General features: G+C 37.0%; 1 protein-coding gene across 1 annotated transcript in view; it reads right to left on the bottom strand.

The window, feature by feature from the left end:
• Mfe2 (peroxisomal Multifunctional enzyme type 2) overlaps positions 1 to 23,104 on the bottom strand; it is a 741,845-nt gene that overhangs the window by 577,115 nt on the left and 141,626 nt on the right. Inside the window, exons 6-7 of the mRNA XM_090372984.1 lie at positions 6,976 to 7,060; positions 3,596 to 3,660 (exon numbers count right to left, since the gene is read on the bottom strand). Coding sequence (XP_090229110.1) covers positions 3,596 to 3,660; positions 6,976 to 7,060 — 150 coding nt within the window. The remainder of the gene's footprint in view (positions 1 to 3,595; positions 3,661 to 6,975; positions 7,061 to 23,104) is intronic.

Genomic DNA, 23,104 nt, shown 5'->3' with positions numbered 1-23,104 from the left:
AATTTTATCTGACATCCCCTTCCCTAAAGAATTCCTCAATGGGAATGTAGATGCAAAATACCTTTTCATTTTGTCAGCAAACTAAGCAAATCATCAACAGTGAAACCAGTGGTATCTAATGGACCAATGTAATTCATCCCCTTCATTCTAGTATTTACATAAAGAAGATTTGCTGTTTTTCCTTGCATCCTTTGCTGAAGTCATCTCAATCTGCCTTGGTTTGCTTAACTGCACCCCTGTCAAGATTGTCTAGATAATCTTGCAGTGCAATTTAACCAGCGACTCTATTTTCCCTGGAACAGAAGTTACACTAACAGGTCTATAATTATTCATGTCACCTTTCGATCCCCTTTGGTGAATTGGGGATACATTTCCACATCTCCAGTGTGTGTGTGGCCCTCCCCTGAGTCCACGAATGCCCTCATAATCATGGCTAAGGGCCTGCTTACTTCCTTTGCTGCCTCCTTTAATATAACTGGATAGATCCCATCCACCCCAGGTGCCTTTCTTAAGTTTAACTTCAACAATTTCTCCTCCACTTTACTCTCAGTTAAAACTTTTTTACTTCCAGGTGTTATTGATGGAGCACTAGCATAGTTATATCCCTAGTGAAGGTATCTAGTTATCCATAGTGAAGGTATCTAGTTATCCATAGTGTTAAAAAATATCTTCAGACCTTCTTTAAAGGTAACTTTTCATAGGACAGAACTTTTTTAAAACACTACTCTTCTAGTGTAGTCATAGAATGGAAGGTTCATTACTTAGTCATCATTCTTGCTAGAGATTAACAATTCTCCATAACAACAAATAAGACTGATTATACTGCATGTCACAGATTTGTATTCATCTACACAAGAATGATCCTTTAGAATACTGTAATAAAACTGTGTCCTTCCAATATCATGGTCCATTCACTTATTTCCAAATATTTTACGCATATGAACATAAAACTCATCATTTCTTCCTACTCAACTGATTCAATCTTTCATAATTTCATAAGCCTATTTCTATTAATAAGAAACAATATAATGTTTCTTATTAATTGCCTGCAAAGCTACCAAACCAAATACATGAATTCAACTTCTGTCAAGACATTCATATGAACATTTTAATCAAGTGCTTCTTTTCATGAATACAATCTCCACAGTGTGAAGAGCCAAACTGAGCACTCAGCATATTTGAATGATTCTGCACACAAGCCCAATTAAATAAGATCAAAATTCTAATTAAGCACTATGGAAGCACTCATAACTAGAATACCTCAGACCACACACACAACTTTTCAGATGTCTAGTGTTTAAATAAAATCAAGTTTCCAAGTGACCAATCAGAAGAAGTGAGCTCCCCCTTCTTGTTATTTTACAACTTCTAATCTGCCTTAGCATGCCTAACCCCATTCATGGTTTGATTACAGACTAGTTTATACTTACTACGCTTTGTTTTTGTATCCCTCAATAATTTATACTCATCTACATATTTTTCCTTCTATGCCACTAGTGTCTTTGGTTCATCTGACATCCATTTAAATCTGTCTTGAATAGCAATTCTCAGCAGCCTAGTAACTTCTACAATGACTTCTCTGATTGCTTCTCATTTAGAATTTGCATTTGGTAATATCATCAAGTTGATGCCACTGAATAAAATTTAAAGACTCTCAAAGGCAGTTGTAGTCACTTTTAGAAAAGCAAAATTGCTCCCCTTTACTTCTGACAGTAGTTGTTTCTTTAAATAGATTCACAATCAATAAACTGTAATCAAGAGTACTGCTGATAATCATATCAAGAGTATCACTTTCTCTCATTGCTTCTTTAACCTGCTAGTGTAGCAAACAGTCATCTAATCTGCAAAACTCTTGCTGCTGTGTGAACGACCCACAGGAATGTCATATAATGGAAGATTTTAAATTACAGACCTTTTTCAAGGTAAACTGTGATCACTGTCACCTATGGCTCTTTTATCTGGAGATTCCTAATGAATAAAGGGTACTGCTAAGAATCATATCAAGAGAATCCATTTCTCTCATTGCTTCTCTAACCTGCTGGTGTAGAAAACTTTCATCCAATAAATCTGCAAAACTCTTGCCACTGTATGAGTGACCCACAACAATGTCTTATATAATGGAAGATTTACTGGTGAGTCATTTGTCCAATGACATACATCTATTCTCTTTGTTTTCTAGTGCATATGTCACACAAAACTGAATCAACATTGCACTGCTCACCCATGTCAATTGAGTGCTCTGTCTTAGATTCTGTGCTTCTTAACCAAGAGCATAACCCTCCCCTCATTGTGTCTACCCTTTCTGTACACATTATATTCATATATTCACCATATTAAAAATGAAATTTAACATGTTAGGTGATAAAATGTATAAACAAAATGTAAGAACATGAGTAAATAAAAACCCTTATTTTATAGAGCACTTTTGAGAAAGTCCTAAAGCAAACATACTTTGTGCTATTAACTACACCAAACTTCATAGTCACTTTTTCTTTTTAAAAAATGTGCTGAGACATGCTGGAAGACTTTTTAATTCACATATAATTAAAGATTAACCTGAAAAAATAAATAAAATAAATAAATAAATAATAATGAAGCCATTTCCCAAAATGAATGGCATATTTCTTATGAGCATGTTCATAATTTCTTCAAGGTCAAGTTTCCTTGCTGGTCAGACAACTGCTTGGCTTCCCTGACCACAAGACTTAAGACCTATAATTCCCCCACCCCCACCTTTGGAGGGGGTTCACTTAAGGAAGCAGCTTACATTCTGATATTAGACATGCTGAATGACATACTAACAAGAATCACAGCAGTGTATGAAAGAATGACACCCAACAGGCTACAAAAATATTTGACAAAAAATTAAACTTATTAGATGTATATAAAACAAGTGATTGTAGTCATACTGCATACTGAGATACTGGGAGAAGGACTGAGATTGCAAATCAATCCCATTCTACTTTCACATTGCAAGTAGAGAATAAACAAATTTACAGAAAAACAAAAGCTGTAAATGTACTTTTCAACAACCCTGTATTAGTCACTGAGATATAAAATAGTTACTCAACAACTTCACCTTTCAATTTACTTCATATTTCATTCTCTTCACAATACAACCAAATTAACTTACATTAAAACCAAGTTTTGTAGAACTACACAAAAAACTTTACAAAGCAAATTACTGGCAATGAACTAAACTCAATATCTCAATGGTGCATGTTTTTAGCATGCTCCACTGATTGTACTACATCAGTTACCTGTTAAAATGTTTAAATTAACAGATCTATGTTATAAATAAATTAATATTGAGAGATGAATTTAATTTAAATAAATGACAAAGGTTATGCCCAATAATAATCATTACTGATCATAGTTTTGATCAATCATTATTGATCAAAAGAATTATCATTTAAAAACAAACAAATATAGAATTATAGCTCAGTAAAAAATAATAATAATTTGAACAGCCTTAAGCAAAGGCTATACACTACATACATAAATAATGAAATACATTCTTATACATTTAAAAATATATAAAAAATAATAATTTAATGATACACATTAATACATTTAGTAATAAATATTAAGATACCTGATCCATAATTTGACTGACCAAAGTTGCCATATACCCCAGCACCCGAAGATGTCATAATAATCCTTAAGGGAGAAAAGAAGACATGAAAAAGAAGCCTGAATAATTAAAATAAAAAATTTTACAAATATCTTTCAATCTTGCAGATAACTCCCAACTTTTTAATTTCATATGTGAAGTATTTAAAACTATTAACTGCAATACTTTTAATTTACCTTATTTACTTTGAGGGAGTTCTAAAGTAATGTGACACACACACACACACACACACACACACACACACACACACACACACACACACAGTGGCACTTCAAGTAAAGTCTTGAACTGCACAAATAAGAAGAGCAGCAAGAGTAACCAATTTTAAACATCCACGAATGTTAGTAGAGTTAATCAGTAATATTAAATTGGATCATTTTCTCTGCTTAACTCAAAAATTCAAAGTTGCTCATAGTAGGAACTTTTAACTATAGTTAGGTCCTATCAATATTTTTCATTTCTAGAAATCAAATTGTATCGATAATTTATAAAACAGACAATATGAAAGAAAAGAAGTCTTTTCAAATACATCTATCTATGCAACAATGAGGCTACTGACATGAGTTGCATTAATGCACTACTGAAAGAGAATTATAATACTCCTTATCTCTAATATAGTGATGATTCTTGTATTGGAAAAGGGAAAAAAAAAAGTAATCGGTAAAAAAAAAAATTTTCATTAAATATTATTATTATTTTTTTTTTTTTAGTTTTGTTGATAAAAATGATTTTTGTATTTAAAAAAAAAAATTTACAGCTCTTTTAACAGTGTTATAAAAAACTAAAACACGTTTTACATTAATAATTCCTGATTAAGAAAACTGTGAAGGTGTTTATTTAACTGAAGGTTTAATGGCATAAGATCAGTGTCTGCCATACTGTGCCCATCAGTTTAACCTTTACAATATAACACTTGGTTAAATGAATGTAACAGCTGCTTATAACCTAAACAGATATGCAAAAATAAATGGATTATTATTACTAGTGGTAAACGATGCAAGAAAGTAAGCTTATACAGCATCAACTAAAAAAGAAAACAAAACACTCCCATTTGGTGTGACAATAGGTACAAACCTATTCATTCCCTCCAAAGGTTCGTTAGTTCTTCCTAGAATTTATTTAAGCTATCCACTTCCTCAACAATAGATGGAAGTTTCTTCCAACAATCAACCACACACTGGCTAAAGACAAACTTCTGCACATCTGTTCTGCAATCATCCTTCCTCAATTTGAATTTATGCTCTCTTGTGTGTAGTCTCAAGCAAGAGGAAGAATCCCATCAGCACTGATGCTTGCTCAGTCCATCCATTAGCATTAGTAGAGGCATATGATGCAAGAAAGCAAGCTTATGCAGCAACAGCCTAAAATAAAACCACTCCCATTTCACCCCTCCGTTCATTCGAAATACCTGTCCAGCTGAGCCTTAAATTTATTTAGACTATCAACGTCCACAACAAGGGATGGAAGTCTGTTCCACCAACCAAATACCTGCTGGTTAAAAGCAAATTTCCGCACATCTATCCTACATCTGTCTTTCCTCAATTTGAATTTATGCCCTCTCAGGTGATTATTCTGAGCAAGAGGAAGAATCCCATCGGCATTGAGCATGCTCAAACCATTCAAGGCTTTATACACCTCTATCAGATCACCTTGCTGGTGCCTAGTCTCAAGACACTGTAATTTGCAAAACTTAAGCCTTTCTTTCTAAGAGCAACCCTTTGTTCCATTCACTAATCTTGTTGTCCTCTGTACTCGTTCCAGCAGCTCCACATCCTTCTTGAAATGAGGCCTCCAGACCTGTATACAGTACTCAAGGCGTGGCCTAACCATTGCCTTATATAAGGGAATAATCACCTCCTTATCCCTGCTAGAAAAATTCCTGTATATCATTAACAAGACACCATGAGCTACTCTTGCAGCCCGTCTGCACTGCTCAGAGAACTTCATATCTGCCTGCACAATTACCCCCAGGTCCTTTTCATTCTCTACCACTGTAAGTGTAGTACCACAGAGTTGATACGTTGCTCTGGGGTTACTGTTTCCCCGTATGTAGTACTTTACATTTGTCAATGTTAAACTTCATTTGCCACCTCTCAGCCATATCTGCTCAACCTTTCCAGATCCTGTTGCAGCAGCATAGCATCATATTTCAGTAGTAATGGAGAGAAGGATAAAAACAATAAGGCTGAAGTTTCTCGAGGGCAAAAATCCCCCCCCCCCCCGTGTAGCAGTTTGGTGTACCTCTTCTGCCATGACTGCGCTGGCTGCCACGTCGGGGAATCTGACAGAAGGCTCGAAGATCAAATCTCTAAACATGAGAGAGCAATCTGTTCCACAGATTAGGAACAATCAGCGATCGCAGAGCGCTTCTGGTCTTCCGAGCACAGCCTCGATCCACGCCCGACATTGAAATTATCAACTAATCCCGACACTACTGTCATTGCATCTGGTTGGAATAGCTCCACATTTCTTGTTGTTGAGGTGCTTTTAACCAAAACAAAGGAGGATGCATCCATTCCATCATGGAAGCAGTTATCTTCCAGAATGATAAGTGTTGGCGCACACTTCATACTCAAACACTACAGTTACAACCACAAGCCTCTACTTACAACAACTGATTGTTCCTGCACCCATGTCACGAGTTTCACCTTGCATGACCGCCATTGCTGAGCACCTGGTATTCTTATTTTATAATAACACTCATTCATAAACTGAAGGACTACACAAGCCCGAAAGCTTTTGGTAATTTATTATTTTGTTTTTTACTTAACTTGCACTATAAAAGAATTTTTTGCTTAAATATTATTGTTTTTATCCATCTCTCCAGTACTACTGAAATATATTTATCTCATATGAAACATTCAATTATTATGGTGGCACTACATCATACTGAGTTTCACAAGACTTGAATATAAACCAAGTCCCCGATAATGGCAGAGTTTAAATTGAGTTCGTTCTATATTAAAATTGTCATCACAAGTCACAAATTTGTAGTAAATAACCAGAAGAAATATTCTCCCAATTGAATCACAAGTAACTTTGCAAATCCATTAAAAATTTTAATATATGCATTCCAGAAAAAAGAGAATGCAATCATGTGATCAAAGGCAAAGGGAGCCTAAATAATTAGGAAAAATTATCTAGCGTAAATAACAACTGAAATATGGGATAATAACCCATCTATTATGTAAAAATAATTAGAAAAGTAATGTTAATTATGCAATAGTATATTAATAAAGAAACTCATTAAGTCCTTAGTTTCAGGTCAATCAGCTTCAGACCAACAGTGAAAGCAAACAGTACCCGAACACAATTTCATTCCTACAATCTTGTGAACCTACCTTCCGTATCGCTGTTTTCTAAAATAAGGCCATGCAGCTTTAGTTACTAAAAAAGACCCTCGCAGATGAATACGGTGGACAATATCTGAAATAAATACATATATTACAGTTAAAAAAAAAACCTGATTATACATATCACATATAATTCCCAGGTTAATACAGATTATACTCTCGCTTGGGGCTATTAAACTTCAGATGGCAAAGGGCTAAAGGTAATTATTAATAAGGCACAACTGAACAATATATAAACAAAATACTACACTGGATGCAAAAACCATTTCAAAAACTAACAACTTACATAAGTAAAACCAAACATTTCAGAAACCTTGTTTGCCTCATCAATAACATTGCGTGAAAATTAATTTATAATTGATCTTCTAAACAATTATGCTGAAAAATTATTAAACAAGGTTAGGTAATATATATAATATCATTTAAGTATTTGCAAATATGATATGATTTTCAGATATGAAGTTTTCTGAACAGTACAAAAAGGATGCAAGAGCAGCTCATGGTGTCTTGTCAGTGATAGACAGAAATTTTGGTAACAAGGATAGGGGGCGATTAGCCCCTTGAATAAGGCAATGGTCAGACCACACCTTGAGTACTGTATACAGGTCTGGAGACCTCATTTCAGGAAGAATGTGGAGCTGCTGGAACAAGTACAGAGAAGGTCAATGAGATTGGCGAGTGGAACAAAAGGTTGGTGTTAAAAAGAGAGGCTTAAGTTCTGCAAATTGCAGCTTCTGGAGACTATGCACATGCAAGGTGATCTGATTGAAGTGTATAAGGCCTTGAATGGATTGAGCAAGCTCAATGCTAATGGGATTCTTCCTCTTGCTCAGATTACTCACATGAGGGGGATAAATTTAAAATGAGGAAAGACAATTGTAGGATAGATGTGCAGAAATTTGCTTTAGCCGGCAGGTGGTTGATAGTTGGAACAAACTTCCATCTGTCGTAGTGGAGGTCAACAACTTAAATAAGTTCAAGGCAGAACTAAAACATTTCAAACTAAAACATTTATAGGCCTAATGACTCTGATGAGTATAATAAGATACTGTACAGGGAAATAGAATGGGCCAGTAAATCAGAGAGTCTTATAATGGGGGATTTTAATTTCCCAGATATTGACTGGAATTTGTGGGTTGGTCACTCACACACTAGCAAGGCTTTTGTGGATTTATTGGATGATTGTTTTCTACACCAGCATGTTCGGGAGGCAACTAGAGGGAGTAATACTCTTGATCTGATTATCAGTAGTGATTCTTCATGCATTAGGAATCTGCAGATAAATGAACCACTGGGTGGCAGTGATCACAGTGTGCTGAAGTGGGATTTACTCAAGGAGGTAACTACCATCAGAGGTAAAGGGAAGGGTTTTTGCTTTCGTAAAGGCGACTATGCTGGACTGAGACAGTATTTAAATTCTATACAGTGGGACCAACTGATGATGTTACCAACAGCAAATTCAAAATGGGAAGCATTCAAGGAACTAATCTTGGAAGCTACCAGGCTTTACATACCAACTAAGAAATATTGTTCAAGGTTCAGGCCTAAATGGTTGTCAGATGAACTAATGAGACATATGGCAGAGAAGAAAAATGCATGGGATACATACAAATTAATGGGTGACGTGGAAGCCTATGATAGATATAAGTTGGTCTGTAACCAAGTCACAAAGGAGATTAGGCAGGCAAAGGCAGATTATGAGAAATCCTTGGCAAAGGATGCAAAGAAAAACAGAAAAGAGTTCTTTACCTATTTAAACTCAAGAAGGAAAGGGATGAATCAGATTGGTCCACTGGATGTTGATGGTTCAACAGTTGAGGATCCAGCTCAGGTGGCTAACAATCTAAACGAGTATTTTGCATCTACATTCACACATGAGGAGTTATTCAGGAAGGGGAATGTCGTAGGTGAAGTAAACATTGGCAGTGAGCTAGTTGATTTTCTAATAACTGAGAGGAAAGTGGAGGAGAAATTGTTGAGGATAAACATAAAAAAGGCACCCGGGGTGGATGGGATCTATCCAGTTATATTAAAGGAGGCAGCAAAGGAAGTAAGCAAACCCCTAGCCATAATTATGAGAGCTTCTTTGGACTCAGGGGAGGTACCCATGCACTGGAGATGTGCAAATGTAACCCCAATTCACAAAGGAGGATCAAAGGCTGACACAAGTAATTATAGACCTGTTAGTTTAACTTCGGTTCCAGGAAAATTAATGGAGGCACTGGTTAAAGAAGCACTGCAGGATCATCTGGACAAGAATTCAGTTATAGCTCAGACACAGCATGGGTTTGTTAAGGGCAGGTCTTGTCTGACCAATTTGATTGGATACTATGATGTAGTCACAAAAGAACTGGATGCAGGGAATAACTTTGATATTATATATTTGGATCTTAGAAAGGCTTTTGATACTGTTGCGCATGGAAGACTGCTGCACAAATTGGAGAAGTGTGGCATCCGAGGCAAATTGCTGCTATGGATAAAGGGATGGTTGAGTGGCAGAAGACAGAGAGTGGTAATCAATGGACACTGCTCAACGTGGACTAATGTCATTAGTGCAGTTCCTCAGGGTTCAGTGTTGGGTCCATTGTTGTTTTCTGTATTTATAAATGATATTGATGATGGTGTATCAGGCTTAATGTCCAAGTTTGCAGACGATACAAAGGTTGGCAGGGTTGTTAAGGACACTACTGACGCTATGCTGCTGCAACAGGATCTGGAAAGGTTGAGCAGATGGGCTGAGAGGTGGCAAATGAAGTTTAACATTGACAAATGTAAAGTACTACATATGGGAAACAGTAACCCCAGATCAACGTATCAACTCTGTGGTACTACGCTGACAGTGGTAGAGAATGAAAAGGACCTGGAGGTAATTGTGCAGGCAGATATGAAGTTCTCTGAGCAGTGCAGACGAGCTGCAAGAGTAGCTCATGGTGTCTTGTCAATGATATACAGGAATTTTTCTAGCAGGGACAGGGATGTGATTATTCCCTTGTATAAGGCATTGGTCAGGCCACACCTTGAGTACTGTATACAGGTCTGGAGGCCTCATTTCAAGAAGGATGTAGAGCTGCTGGAACGAGTACAGAGAAGGGCAACAAGATTAGTGAATGGAACAAAGGGTTGCTCTTACGAAGAAAGGCTTAAGTTTTGCAAATTACAGAGCCTGGAGACTAGGTATCGCCGAGGTGATCTGATAGAGGTGTACAAGGCTTTGAATGGCTTGAGCATGCTCAATGCCGATGGAATTCTTCCTCTTGCTCAGAATAATCACCTGAGAGGGCATAAATTCAAATTGAGGAAGGACGGATGTCGGATAGATGTGCGGAAATTCGCCTTTAGCCAGCGGGCAGTTGGTTTGTGGAATAGACTTCCATCGCTTGTTGTTGAAGTTGATAGCCTAAACAAATTTAAGGCTCAGCTGGACAGGTATTTCGAACGAATTGAGGGGTGAAATGGGAGTAGTGGGTGTTTTTTTTTTTTTTTTTTTGGCTGATGCTGAATAAGCTTGCTTTCTTGCATCATATGCCTCTACTAATGCTAATGCTAATTTCTAGTGAATGGATAGGCGAAATGGGAAGGGTGCATTTTTTTTTTTTTTTTTTTTTGCTGATGCTATATAAGCTTGCTTTTTTACATCATGTGCCCTGCTAATGCTACATCTGTTTCAGGTATTAATTTCTATATAGTGTCACTGATGGAGGAAATAAAGAATTCTAAATGGCTTCACTTGTGTTAATTATTGAAGTTTCTAAATTATATTTTTAGAATGTAGTAGTGTGTTTATATACTGAAATCACACAGATAAACTAAGTTCACTGCAAATCACCATTATTATTATTATTGCAATATCAGATCAAACACATTAAAAACAGGAAAATTGTAAATTGAAAATTAGAAAGTAAAATGTGTTAAAAGAAGCTTCTTATTGTAAAGAATTTGTGGGGCAATATAATTTTAATCCTGCATATTTTTGCAAATAATCTCTTGTTTAATTTTAACCATTACTGATTAATATTAAACAAGAGCATGGATCACAATTTGCTATAATCTGATTATAATTTAAACTGGCTATAAAAAAATAAGTTATAAAGAGTATTTTTTCTGATATTTTTCAATCTGATTATAATGAATTTTAAATTGTAGAATACTTTCATTTTGCTAGATTTGAAATCAACTTGCACATTCAACACCAGTGTCATTTACAAAAACAGTGGGTAAACTGGATGGGTCATTGATTGCCAAGGTTTCTTCTCATACAAATGCATCCTACAACCTTGAGCCTTAAACACTTGAAGATCAAATTAAGGTATCCTGAACTCAGGAACACCAGACAAGAAATAGTTAAACATCAGCAACTATACACAGAGAGACATCACACCAATTGTAGTGTATGTTTCTATAATATAGTAATCAGATCAATTCCACAATTTAACAAAATTTTTGATCTTGGATTATCAGTTTCTCAGTTAGTTTGTAAAAAAAAAAGTCCAGCAGCAATCCCATCCAAATCAGATTTATGTACCAACACCATGACAACACTTGCAGAAAAAATATTCACACACTTGTCCAGCTAAAGTGTAAATCTCCCATGCTGATATTCACATTCTCTCATGTGACAAGGGTGTGTACTATAGATGAATGTCTAGAGCAGTGTTTCTCAAAGTGTGCCGCATCACATTAGTGTGCCGCAAAATTTTCCAAGTGTGCCGCGAACTCTTAAAAAAAAAAACTAGCGTTGTTTTAATTTTAATATCATTGTCCGAATATTTTATTTTGGTTGTAAAAATTGTTTGCATAACACAGATATAATATAAGTATAAATAAAATTGTCAATATTATTTTTCGTTCTATTTATTTAATTAGAAATTTCTTCTTCTATGACTACGAAGGTGTGCCGCGAAATTTTTCTTCTTTGGAAAATGTGCCACGAGAGTAAAAAGATTGAGAAACACTGGTCTAGAGCACACTCACAATCTAATTTTGTTTTTCTTAACTATTCACAGTTCAGAAAAACAAAACAGATGGCAAAAAAAAATGGGGGAAAATAGACGGCAAGTTGAGGAAATTTGCACTCAACTATAGTTAAAAACAAAACTCAACAAATGGTGAGTCGCAAGTGTGGCAGTACGGAACTATTCACACTACATCTGAATCCATGTTTAGCACAAAGTATGTAATATTCTTGTATTTTCCATAATATAAGCTCCGGATCCAATGTGGTTTTCCTGAATTACACACCAAAAATTAAAATTTTCTTTTGTTTTTGTTTTCCCATCACTTATTAGCATTAGTAGAGGCATTTGATGCAAGAAAGCAAGCTTATGCAGCATCAGCCAAAAAAAAAAAAAAAACCCACTTCCACTTCGCTCCTCTGTTCGTTCGAAATACCTGTCCAGCTGAGCCTTAAACTTATTTAGGCTATCAACTTCCACGACAAGGGATGGAAGTCTGTTCCGCCAACCAACCACCCGCTGGCTAAAGGCAAATTTCTCCACGTCTATCCTACATCTGTCTTTCCTCAATTTGAATTTATGCCCTCTCAGGTAATTATTCTGAGCAAGAGGAAGAATCCCATCAGCATTGAGCATGCTCAAACCATTCAAGGCTTTATACACCTCTATCAGATCACCTCGCTGGTGCCTAGTCTCCAGACACTGTAAGTTGCAAAACTTAAGCCTATCTTCTTAAGGGCACCCCTTTGTTCCATTCACTAATCTTGTTGCCCTTCTACGTACTAGTTCCAGCAGCTCTACATCCTTCTTGAAATCAGGCCTCCAGACCTGTATACAGTACTCAAGGTGTGGCCTGACCATTCCCTTATATAAGGAAATAATCACCACCTTATCCCTGCTAGAAAAATTACTATATATCATTGACAATACACCATGAGCTACTTTTGCAGCCCATCTGCACTGCTCACAGAACTTCATATCTGCCTGCACAATTACACCCAGGTCCTTTTCATTCTCTACCACTGTCAGTGTAGTACCACAAAGTTAATACGTTGCTCTGGGGTTGCTGTTTCCCATATATAGTACTTTACATTTGTCAATGTTAAACTTCATTTGCCACCTCTCAGCCCATCTGCTCAACCTTTCCAGATCCTGTTGCAGCAGCATAGTGTCAGTAGCGTCCTTGACAATCCTGCCAACCTTCGTATCGTCTGCAAACTTGGACATTAAGCTTGATATACCATCATCAATATCATTTATAAATACAGAAAACAATAATGGACCCAACATTGAACCCTGAGGGTCTTCACTGATAACATTAGTCCACGATGAGCAGTGTCCACTGATTACCACTCTCTGTCTTCTCCCCCTCACCACCCCTTTATCCATAGCAGCAATTTGTCTCCAATGCCACACTGCTCCAATTTGTGCAGCAGTCTTCCATGTGCAACAGTATCAAAAGCCTTTCTAAGATCCAAGTATATAATATCAAAGTTATTCCCTGCATCCAGTTCCTTTGTGACTACATCATACTATCCAATCAAATTGGTCAGGCAAGACTTCCCCTAAACAAAACCATGCTGTGTCCGAACTATAACTGAAGTCTTGTCTAGATGATCCTGCAGTGCTTCTTTAACCAGTGCCTCCATTAATTTTCCTGCAACAGAAGTTAAACTCGCAGGTCTATAATTACTTGTGTCAGCCTTCGATCCTCCTTTGTGAATTGGGGTCACATTTGCACTTCTCCAGTCTGTGGGTACCTCCCCCCGAGTCCAAGGAAGCTCTCATAATTATGGCTAAGGGTTTGCTTACTTCCTTTGCTGCCTCCTTTAATATAACTGGATAGATCCCATCCACCCCAGGTGCCTTTCTTGTGTTTATCTTCAACAATTTCTCCTCCACTTTACTCTCAGTTATTACAAGATTGTCTAGCTTACTGCCAGAGTTGAATACACCTCTGGCATTCCCCTTACTGAATAACTCCTCATGTGTGAATGTTGTTGCAAAATATTCATTTAGTTTGTTAGCTACCTGAGCAAGATCATCAACAGTTGATCCATCGATATCAAGTGGACCAATCTGATTCATCCCCTTCCTTCTAGAGTTTACATCAGTAAAGAACTCTTTGCTGTTTTTCTTTGCATCCCTTGCCAAAGATTTCTCATAATCTGCCTTCGCCTACCTAACCTCCTTTGTAACTTGGTTACAGATCAACTTGTATCTGTCATAGGCTTTTGTGTAACGTGTTAATTTGTATGTATCCCATGCATTTTTCTTCTCTGCCATATGTCTCATTAGTTCATCTGACATCCATTTAGGCCTAAACCTTGAACAATATTTCTTAGTTGGTATGTAAAGCCTAGTAGCTTCCAAGATAAGTTCTTTGAATGCTTCCCATTTTGAGTTTGCTGTTGGTAACATCATCAGTTGGTCCCACTATATTGAATGTAAATACTGTCTCAGACCATCGTAGTCGCCTTTAGGAAAGCAATGACCCTTCCCTTTACCCCTGATGGTAGTTACCTCCCTGAGTAAATCCCACTTCAGCACACTGTGATAACTTCCACCTAGTGGTTTATTTATTTATGTTAGTTATACCAGTCACTCATATCTTGAATTATCATCCGCATTTGTTAAATTCTCAATTTCTAGAGTGTATAGAGGGCAGGGAACTAAAGTTTTTTTTTTTTTTTTTTTTTTTTTTGATGGTTTTAGCTTTCATTTTGAGTATGATGTGATGGAGTTAGTTATAATATGGATACTAACAAGAATACAGATAAAGTGACCAGGAAATCTGTTATTTAAACCAGATTCAAATAACTCTAGAAGGAAGTGGATGATTCAGATTGGTCCACTTGATATTGATGGGTCAACTGTTGATGACCCCGCTCAGGTAGCTAACAAACTAAATGAATATTTTGCATCGACATTCACACATGAGGAGTTATTCAGCGAGGGAAATGCCAGAGCTGTATTCAACTCTAGCAGTAAGCTACAGAATCTTGAAATAACTGGGAATAAAGCGGAGGAGAAACTGTTGAAGATAAACAAAAGAAAGGCACCTGGGGTGGATGGGATCTATCCAGTTATATTAAAGGAGGCAGCAAAGGAAGTAAGCAAACCCTTAGCCATAATTATGAGAGCTTCCTTGGACTCAGGGGAGGTACCCATAGACTGGAAATGTGCAAATGTGACCCCAATTCACAAAGGAGGATCAAAGGCTGACACAAGTAATTATAGATCTGTTAGTTTAACTTCTGTTCCAGGTAAATTAAAAGAGGCACAGATTAAAGAAGCACTGCAGGATCATTTAGACAAGACTTCAGTTATAGCTCAGACACAGCATGGTTTTGTTAAGGGGAAGTCTTGCCTGACCAATTTGATTGGATATTATGATGCAGTCACAAAAGAACTGGATGCAGGGAATAGCTTTGATATTATATACTTGGATCTTAGAAAGGCTTTTGATACTGTTGCACATGGAAGATTGCTACACAAATTGGAGCAGTGTGACATTGGAGGCAAATTGCTGCTATGGATAAAGGGGTGGTTGAGGGGGAGAAGACAGAGAGTGGTAATCAATGGACACTGCTCATCGTGGACTAATGTTATTAGTGGAGTCCCTCAGGGCTCAGTGTTGGGTCCATTATTGTTTTCTGTATTTATAAATGATATTGATGATGGTATATCAAGCTTGCAGACAAAGTTTGCAGACAATACAAAGGTTGGCAGGGTTGTCAAGGACACTACTGACACTATGCTGCTGCAACAGGATCTGGAAAGGTTGAGCAGATGGGCTGAGAGGTGGCAAATGAAGTTTAACATTGACAAATGTAAAGTACTACACATGGGAAACAGCAACCCCAGAGCAACGTATCAACTCTGTGGTACTACACTGACAGTGGTAGGGAATGAAAGGGACTTGGGGGTGGTTGTGCAGGCAGATATGAAGTTCTCTGAACAGTGCAGACAGGCTGCAGAGTAGCTCATGGAGTATTGTCAATGATATACAGGAATTTTTCCAGCAGGGATAAGGAGGTGATTATTCCCTTGTATAAGGCAATGGTCAGGCCACACCTAGAGTACTGTATACAGGTCTGGAGGCCTCATTTCAAGAAGAATGTAGAGCTTCTGGAACGAGTACAGAGAAGGGCAACAAGATTAGTGAATGGAATAAAGGGGTGCTCTTAAGTAGAAAGGCTTAAGTTTTGCAAATTACAGTGTCTGGAGACTAGGCACCAGCGAGGTGATCTGACAGAGGTGTATAAAGCCTTGAATGGTTTGAGCATGCTCAATGCTGATGGGATTCTTCCTCTAGCTCAGAATAATCACCTGAGAGGGCATAAATTCAAATTGAGGAAAGACAGATGTAGGATAGACGTGCGGAAATTTGGCTTTAGCCAGCGGGTGGTTGGTTAGTGGAACAGACTTCCATCCCTTGTAGTAGAGGTTGATAGCCTAAATAAGTTTAAGGCTCAGCTGGACAGGTATTTTGAACGAACAGAGGGGTGAAGTGGAAGTGGGTTTTTTTTTTTTTTTTGGCTGATGCTGCATAAGCTTGCTTTCTTGCAAGAAATGCCTCTACTAATGCTAATGCTAATACAATAAATCCCCCTGTAAACTGTAAGGCATCTCTCTCAAAGAGAGACAATTTGGAAAATTGATTATGAATGCAGATCTATACACAGGGTATCTCAAAAATACACGGCATAACTTCAGGAATGAGTTCCTCATATGTAGACATTAAAATATTTTATATCAACGTAGTTCCGGAAATGCTTGGTTCCCGAGTTATTAACTGGAATGTCTTATCTCCCGTAGGTGATTTCAAGTACAAGGTACTTTAATTTTAACCTCCATTCGCCAAATCCGCTCCCTAGGCCGTGGCCTATCCGCGGTAAAATCACAGAATGGGATTTTTCCTAACTTTTAGAATTCAATTTTGTTAGTATAAATAAATAAATAATAATAACCAAACAAATAATTCCTATCTGGCCACTTAGCCTCATGCAAGGAGAATCAACTTTGATTTTCTATCATTGATCCTAATTGGATGAGTTGACATCCCTGCCACTTGGAGGCGTGCCTCTACTACCCAGCAATCTAAATCTCCTTTTAAATACTTCCGAAACGTACTTATTAAAATAAGTAAATAGTCTTTTATCAGTGAACATGACATGGAGTCTCTCCTTCTCCAGATAGCCAATTGATAGTTCCAATTCCGTTCTGAAGTCAACATAATAATTGCAGTCAAGCATAACATGCTCAGATGTCTCAAGCTCTCCACATTTACATAACCCATTTTCTTTAAGTCCAAGCTGAAAGAGTCTCAATGCCAATCCATGTCCAGTTAACAGAAACATAGAACAAAGACCAAACTGTTGCCAAGTCTTTCTTTTAGTATCAATTATATTTATTTTCGGCAAAAACATAAAGGTCTGTCGTCCTTTTTCAGATGTTTCCCATTCTATTTGCCATCTTATTTTAACTTCTTCTAAAACTCTATTCTTTTCACTTTTAACATCTGCTCTTGTATAAATTTTATCTGGTTCTGGACAAGTTCTTATTCTTACTATCGTCTTCCTAATATTCCGTTTAGTAAGATATCCTACTCCAGCTATTAACACTACATACTGGACTGGCAACCTACCTGATATTACCTGCAAGGCTTCTGTGGACACTGTCCGACATGCCCGAGTAATCCCTAGTAATGCAAATCTTTGTGCTTGTACTAGGTGTTTTTGAATAATCTTATTCCCAATCCTATGAACCCAAGCCCCTGCAGCATAACACATTATAGGTGAAAACAAACAATCGTATAACAGATTGAGGCCTCTACCTTTTATGCCCCAATCTCTTCTAATCACCCTCCGGAGCTTGGCATATAAGGTTTTAATTTTGACTTTTAAATACTTAACGTGTTCTGTAAAGAACAAACGTTCTTCAATCATTAAACCAAGATATTTCGTTACTCGTGCATATCGAACGGCACTCCCCATTAGCCGTACAGTAGGAGCTCTATTCATGCTTAGTCTTCCCTTAAGCAACATCTGAACCGTCTTTTCCTTTGAAACCTGCAATTTATGTTTCTTTGTCCATATTTCCAATGTAGTCAAAGCTTCTTCTGCTTTACTTTCTATGGAAGATCTGGAATTTCCTTGAACCATCATTACCAAGTCGTCAGCATAAGCTATTTTTGTGACTCCAGCCATTTCTTCATTTAAATATTCATCAAAGACCATGTTCCACGCAAAGGGGCCTATCACCGAGCCTTGTGGACATCCTTTAACAACTTTCCTAATTATCTCTGTATATCTAGTTTTAACTACTACAACCCTATTGGAAAAGTAGTTTCTAAACACTTTATATAATTTTGTCTTACATACTTCTTTAATTCTAGACATGATTCCATCCCAGCATAAGTGGTCGAAAGCACCTTTAAAATCAATAAATATACCTAAACAATACCGTTCCTCACTGTCCTCCACCGCTTGAAGCAATCTATATACCGCATCTTCAGTTGATGAGTCTTTCTTAAAACCATATTGGTTTTGTGATAACATATTTCTTGTTTCATATCTCATCATAAGACGGTTCATACATAATCTTTCATATATCTTACCCAAAACGGAGAGGAGAGCGATTGGACGATATGTACCAGTTTCGTTAAGCATACGATCTGTCCCTTTTATAAGTAATTTTATCTGTGCTCTCTTCCACTCATCCGGAAAGGCACCCTCTTCTAAACATCGATTATACAGATTTAAGTATAACTCTGGAGCCATTTGAAAAGATCTTTTCATCACCAATACTTCTATTTTGTCTAGGCCCGGCGATCTACCATCCTTCGCCTGGCCCATGGCCGTTGTCAGTTCTTCTAATGTAAACTGTTCTTCTGGTGTCACGATAAAATTCTGACCATCTATTTCTAAATCATTGACTTCTTCATTTTCATCTGGAAAGAGATCGTCCAATATCCTGTTCACTGATTCTTCCCAAGTTAATGTTTGACTATTTTCATTGCCGATAGTACTCATTATTTCCGATAGGCTTCTTTTATTAGTTAATAATTTAAAAATGGAATTCCATGGATCCCTAGATCCTTGTTTGCTCACATATTCCCTCCACTTATTCTGTTTAGCTTTACAGATAGCTGTAACATATTCTTTACGACAAGCTTTATACATATTTTTATACATCTCACACAAATCTAAATCTCCGTTTCTTCTTACAGCCTGGAACTTTCTTCTTAAACAAAATGTTTCTCTCCTTTTTTCAGATAATTCAGTACTCCACCAGAATACTGGCCTATTAACCTTATACCTTTTCTTCATACTACAAGAACATGCATCTATTAAAATAACAGTTAATTGTTTAACATAATCATTTGATGTCAGGCCTACCCAATTTATTTCATTGATACTACTCAAAAATACCTGCTCAAACTTTGGCCACTTTGCAGTTTTATCCATAAATCTATCAATATCATTCAGTATTCTTACTGAATCTTTTATAACACAGGAAAAAGAGATGCTATTATGATCACTAGTGGTATGATGTTCTATCACTTTCCAATTTCTAATACTATCCACAATAGAGGTAGTTGCCAAAGTTAAATCAATACATGACTGACCATGTACCGTGGAATAAGTAGGAGCATGTCCTGTCACATTTAACACCTCTACAAGGTACTGACAGAATCTGGTGACAAGTACAAGGTACTGACAGAATCTGGTGGTTTTCCATTCCAACCATGTACTCAAATCAGGAGCAAGCGGATATGCACTTTATGGACGGTTTGGCGGACAGCAATGCACTGGAGACTCATCGTTTGTACCATGAAAGGTTCCCAGAACGATGTCCGGAAACCTTTTTCTGGGAACCGATGTTCTGGGAACCTTTCATGAACGATGTTCATGAAAGGTTCCCAGAACGATGTCAGAAAAACGTTTGAGGGTATCCATCACCGCCTTTGTGAACATGGGACCTTTACACCTTGTGCTGCCAACAAAGGACAACCAAGATCTACAACTCCTGAAGTAGAGGGTTAGACCAACTGCCTGGCCTCCACACTCAACTGATTTAAACCCACTAGATTTCTTCTTGTGGGTCCATTTAAAGTCATTGATGTATTCGACTCCGGTAGCTGATGTGGAAACCCTTCGCAATTGAATTGTGGCAGGTTGTGAGACAATACAAAACATGCCAGGAATTTGGCATCGTCTTTGCGAGTCCATAAGACGTCGATGTGAGGCCTGTATTCAGGCAGAAGGTGGACATTTTGAACAATTACTATAAGGTGATGTGAACAGTTAAGTGTCATGGACAGACCTTCAAAACTCAGAAACCAAGCATTTCCGGAACTATGTTGATATAAAATATTTTTATTGTCTACATATGAGGAACTCATTCCTGAAGTTATGGCGTGTATTTCTGAGAAACAGCGAAACTACACGCGGGTTTCGCTATAGAGCAGTTTACAAATTGAAAAAAAATTAACTGCGTTACGCACCAATACATTTGGTATGTATGTATTATAATGCCAGCATGTAGGCCAATGCGTTATGGATTCGAGGCCATTCTGACTGTTGTCGAAACTCCCATTATATATGGACTCTGCTAGCATTCATACATTAGTAAACACACTAGATTCCGAGCGATGAGGTCGCTGATTGTGCGTAAGCTGTACAAATATTTTTCGCTGTGTATTTTTATTAAAGATTATTTTTTAAAAATATTAAAACTTTACACGCAAATATGAGTAGAAAGAAGAAATGTAATAGTGCTGAGTGTTCTTCTAGATCCAAACGTCGAACGAGGTATGAAAGTAAGGCAGGCGTTGCAAAATGACATTCGATATTATAAAGAGATGTATGCAAATAAAAAGAAGAAAGAAAGAAAGAAAAAAAAAAAACTGTGCAAACTAAGCTGCTCAGTTATTTTTCAACATAAAAATTCCGTACATACTTCACTTATATTCTTTTGGTATGTACATACTGCAATAAAAATCATTTCTACTGTACTTACTAGTATTTTTCATTTTTATCATTTTAGTTTTTTTTTTTTTGCAAGAACTTCATGTGCATCAATTTATAGTAAACAAACACCTATATATTTTTGCAACTCGACCCATATAATCAAATTGTCGATTATACATATTAATAATACTTTGATCAATGCGGTACTCCTGTATATGGTAAAATCACATGGACAGCTTAATAGCAGAACTAAAGAGCATGGAACATGAGAGCTGATGGATCACACCCAACTTGCATACCAGTCAATACAAGGAAGTTATGACTCCAGCATGACTTTTCACAAACCAGACTTACTACAGAAAGCCATTCAAAGGATCTTTCAATCAAATGCTTCGGCTCCTAAACTATCAACAGAAAATCTGGACTCATCTTTGACTATCAGAATTTCCATCTATTAAAGAATGAAATTCTATAAAATATTTAAGGGCAAAGCACTCATGCTATGAGGTAGAACGACTAACATATAGGTTAGTGCAAAAGCATCATTTTAACATAGCCATCTACCAAAGTAGTTAAATTAATTAAATTGGCATCGTTTTGGTTATATCTCATATTGTGAATACCTTCACGAGTTGCCATGGCATTGTACTACCTCAAATAAGTAACACTTCACCAATGGAGAAGACTACTGTTACTTATTCTCAGCAGATACTACCACCCGGACGGCACCGTTTCAAAACTTGTTGGCTTCTCCTCAGTGGGTGGGCAGGTAGACAGAATTGTTCGGTTCTTGTTCTTGGCAGAATTTCATTCTGTTCTTGTTCTTTTTTCAAATAACTAACAGTCCTAAAAAAATTTCAGTGTCATTTCAGTGTCACTACACCATCTGTAATGCTACAGATGGTGTAGCATTACTATAATCTAAGTAAATCTAAGAAGAATTCCAACACAAACTAACAGCAAACCCAGACAGGAGAGTCACTATATCAAAGAATCTGGTCAACAGCACAGGTACCATTTCAGAAGCAGAACCAAAAGCAGAAACACCAGCACTCAAGCTCCAAGGTTATTTTAGAGGCTGTACATTGAAATGACAACTAAAGGCCACAATGTGGCCTTGAGTTGCCACCTACATTTTGTAGATGGTAAAAGGAACTTTAAAGAGGTGTCAATGAATGAACTCAATTGGTACCACAATGAAGCTCAAAGATGGCATGCCAATATGGCTAGGAACAGCAAAATTTTACAGCTTCATCTCGTTAACTAGATTTGGTCAACAGTATGTTTAGCATCTAAGAAGCAGGACCAAAAGCAGAAAAAACCCAGTCAACTGAAACAGGATTGTTGATGGAGGCTTTCCAACACAATGGTATCAGACCTGAATATGATGAAGTAGATAGTTGTAATGTTTCTTAGTTTTTGTAATTCAAGAATGGTACTGAGGGAGTCAGAGAATGTGATAATATTTAAAAAATTTATGCATTTCCATTGCACAAAGTTCAGCAGTAAAGATGCTATAATCTGAAATTAACTGGCTAGGTTAGATTTTAGATTATGGAAGTTGGAAGAACAGTAGTAATAATACTGACATGAAGTTTTTGAGCCATCTATGTAAATCTGCATAAAAGGTTCATATTTTGCAATTATTCTGCTGTTTGATATTATGTTAAGAAAGTATAGCTTTCCTCATTTTTGAAGAGACAGATCACATACTGGGTGGGGGTAACTAGCTGCAATGGCTGCTTTAAAAAGATCCAGCTGCCAGCTAAAGTAATAAGTGAAAACACAAGCCTACCACATTAATTCACTGATGGATAGGTGGCAAGAGTTCTCCCAATCTGGAGTAAATACATACCTCCAAACTGGATGCATAGAATGACTTTTGATTACAATAGCCTAATTCAGTAGTAAAATTTATTTCACCATAGAGAGAGAGAGAGCAGAGGTTCATGAGCCTTAGCATAAACACTGAACAGGAGATGCATAGTAAGCTCCAAGAGCAACACATAAGCCACCGTGATGAATGAAGTCCCACCATCTCAAAGCACTAGGTTTAGCAGTTATAAATTGGAAACCCATAATCTAACTACAATCTTACGATACCATGACGTTAAGCAATCAGCATTCCCACAATATAAAGATAACGTTCTCAAGGTGCTTAATTCCCTGAAATGGGTGGTTCAAAGA

This window comes from Mastigoproctus giganteus, chromosome 4, assembly GCF_048544385.1.
Source record: "Mastigoproctus giganteus isolate SK-2022 chromosome 4, ASM4854438v1, whole genome shotgun sequence".
In the NCBI taxonomy this organism is placed as follows: Eukaryota; Metazoa; Arthropoda; class Arachnida; order Uropygi; family Thelyphonidae; genus Mastigoproctus; species Mastigoproctus giganteus.
The sequence above is the reverse complement of the archived record's forward strand: the minus strand, read 5'-3'. Positions and strand labels throughout refer to the sequence as shown.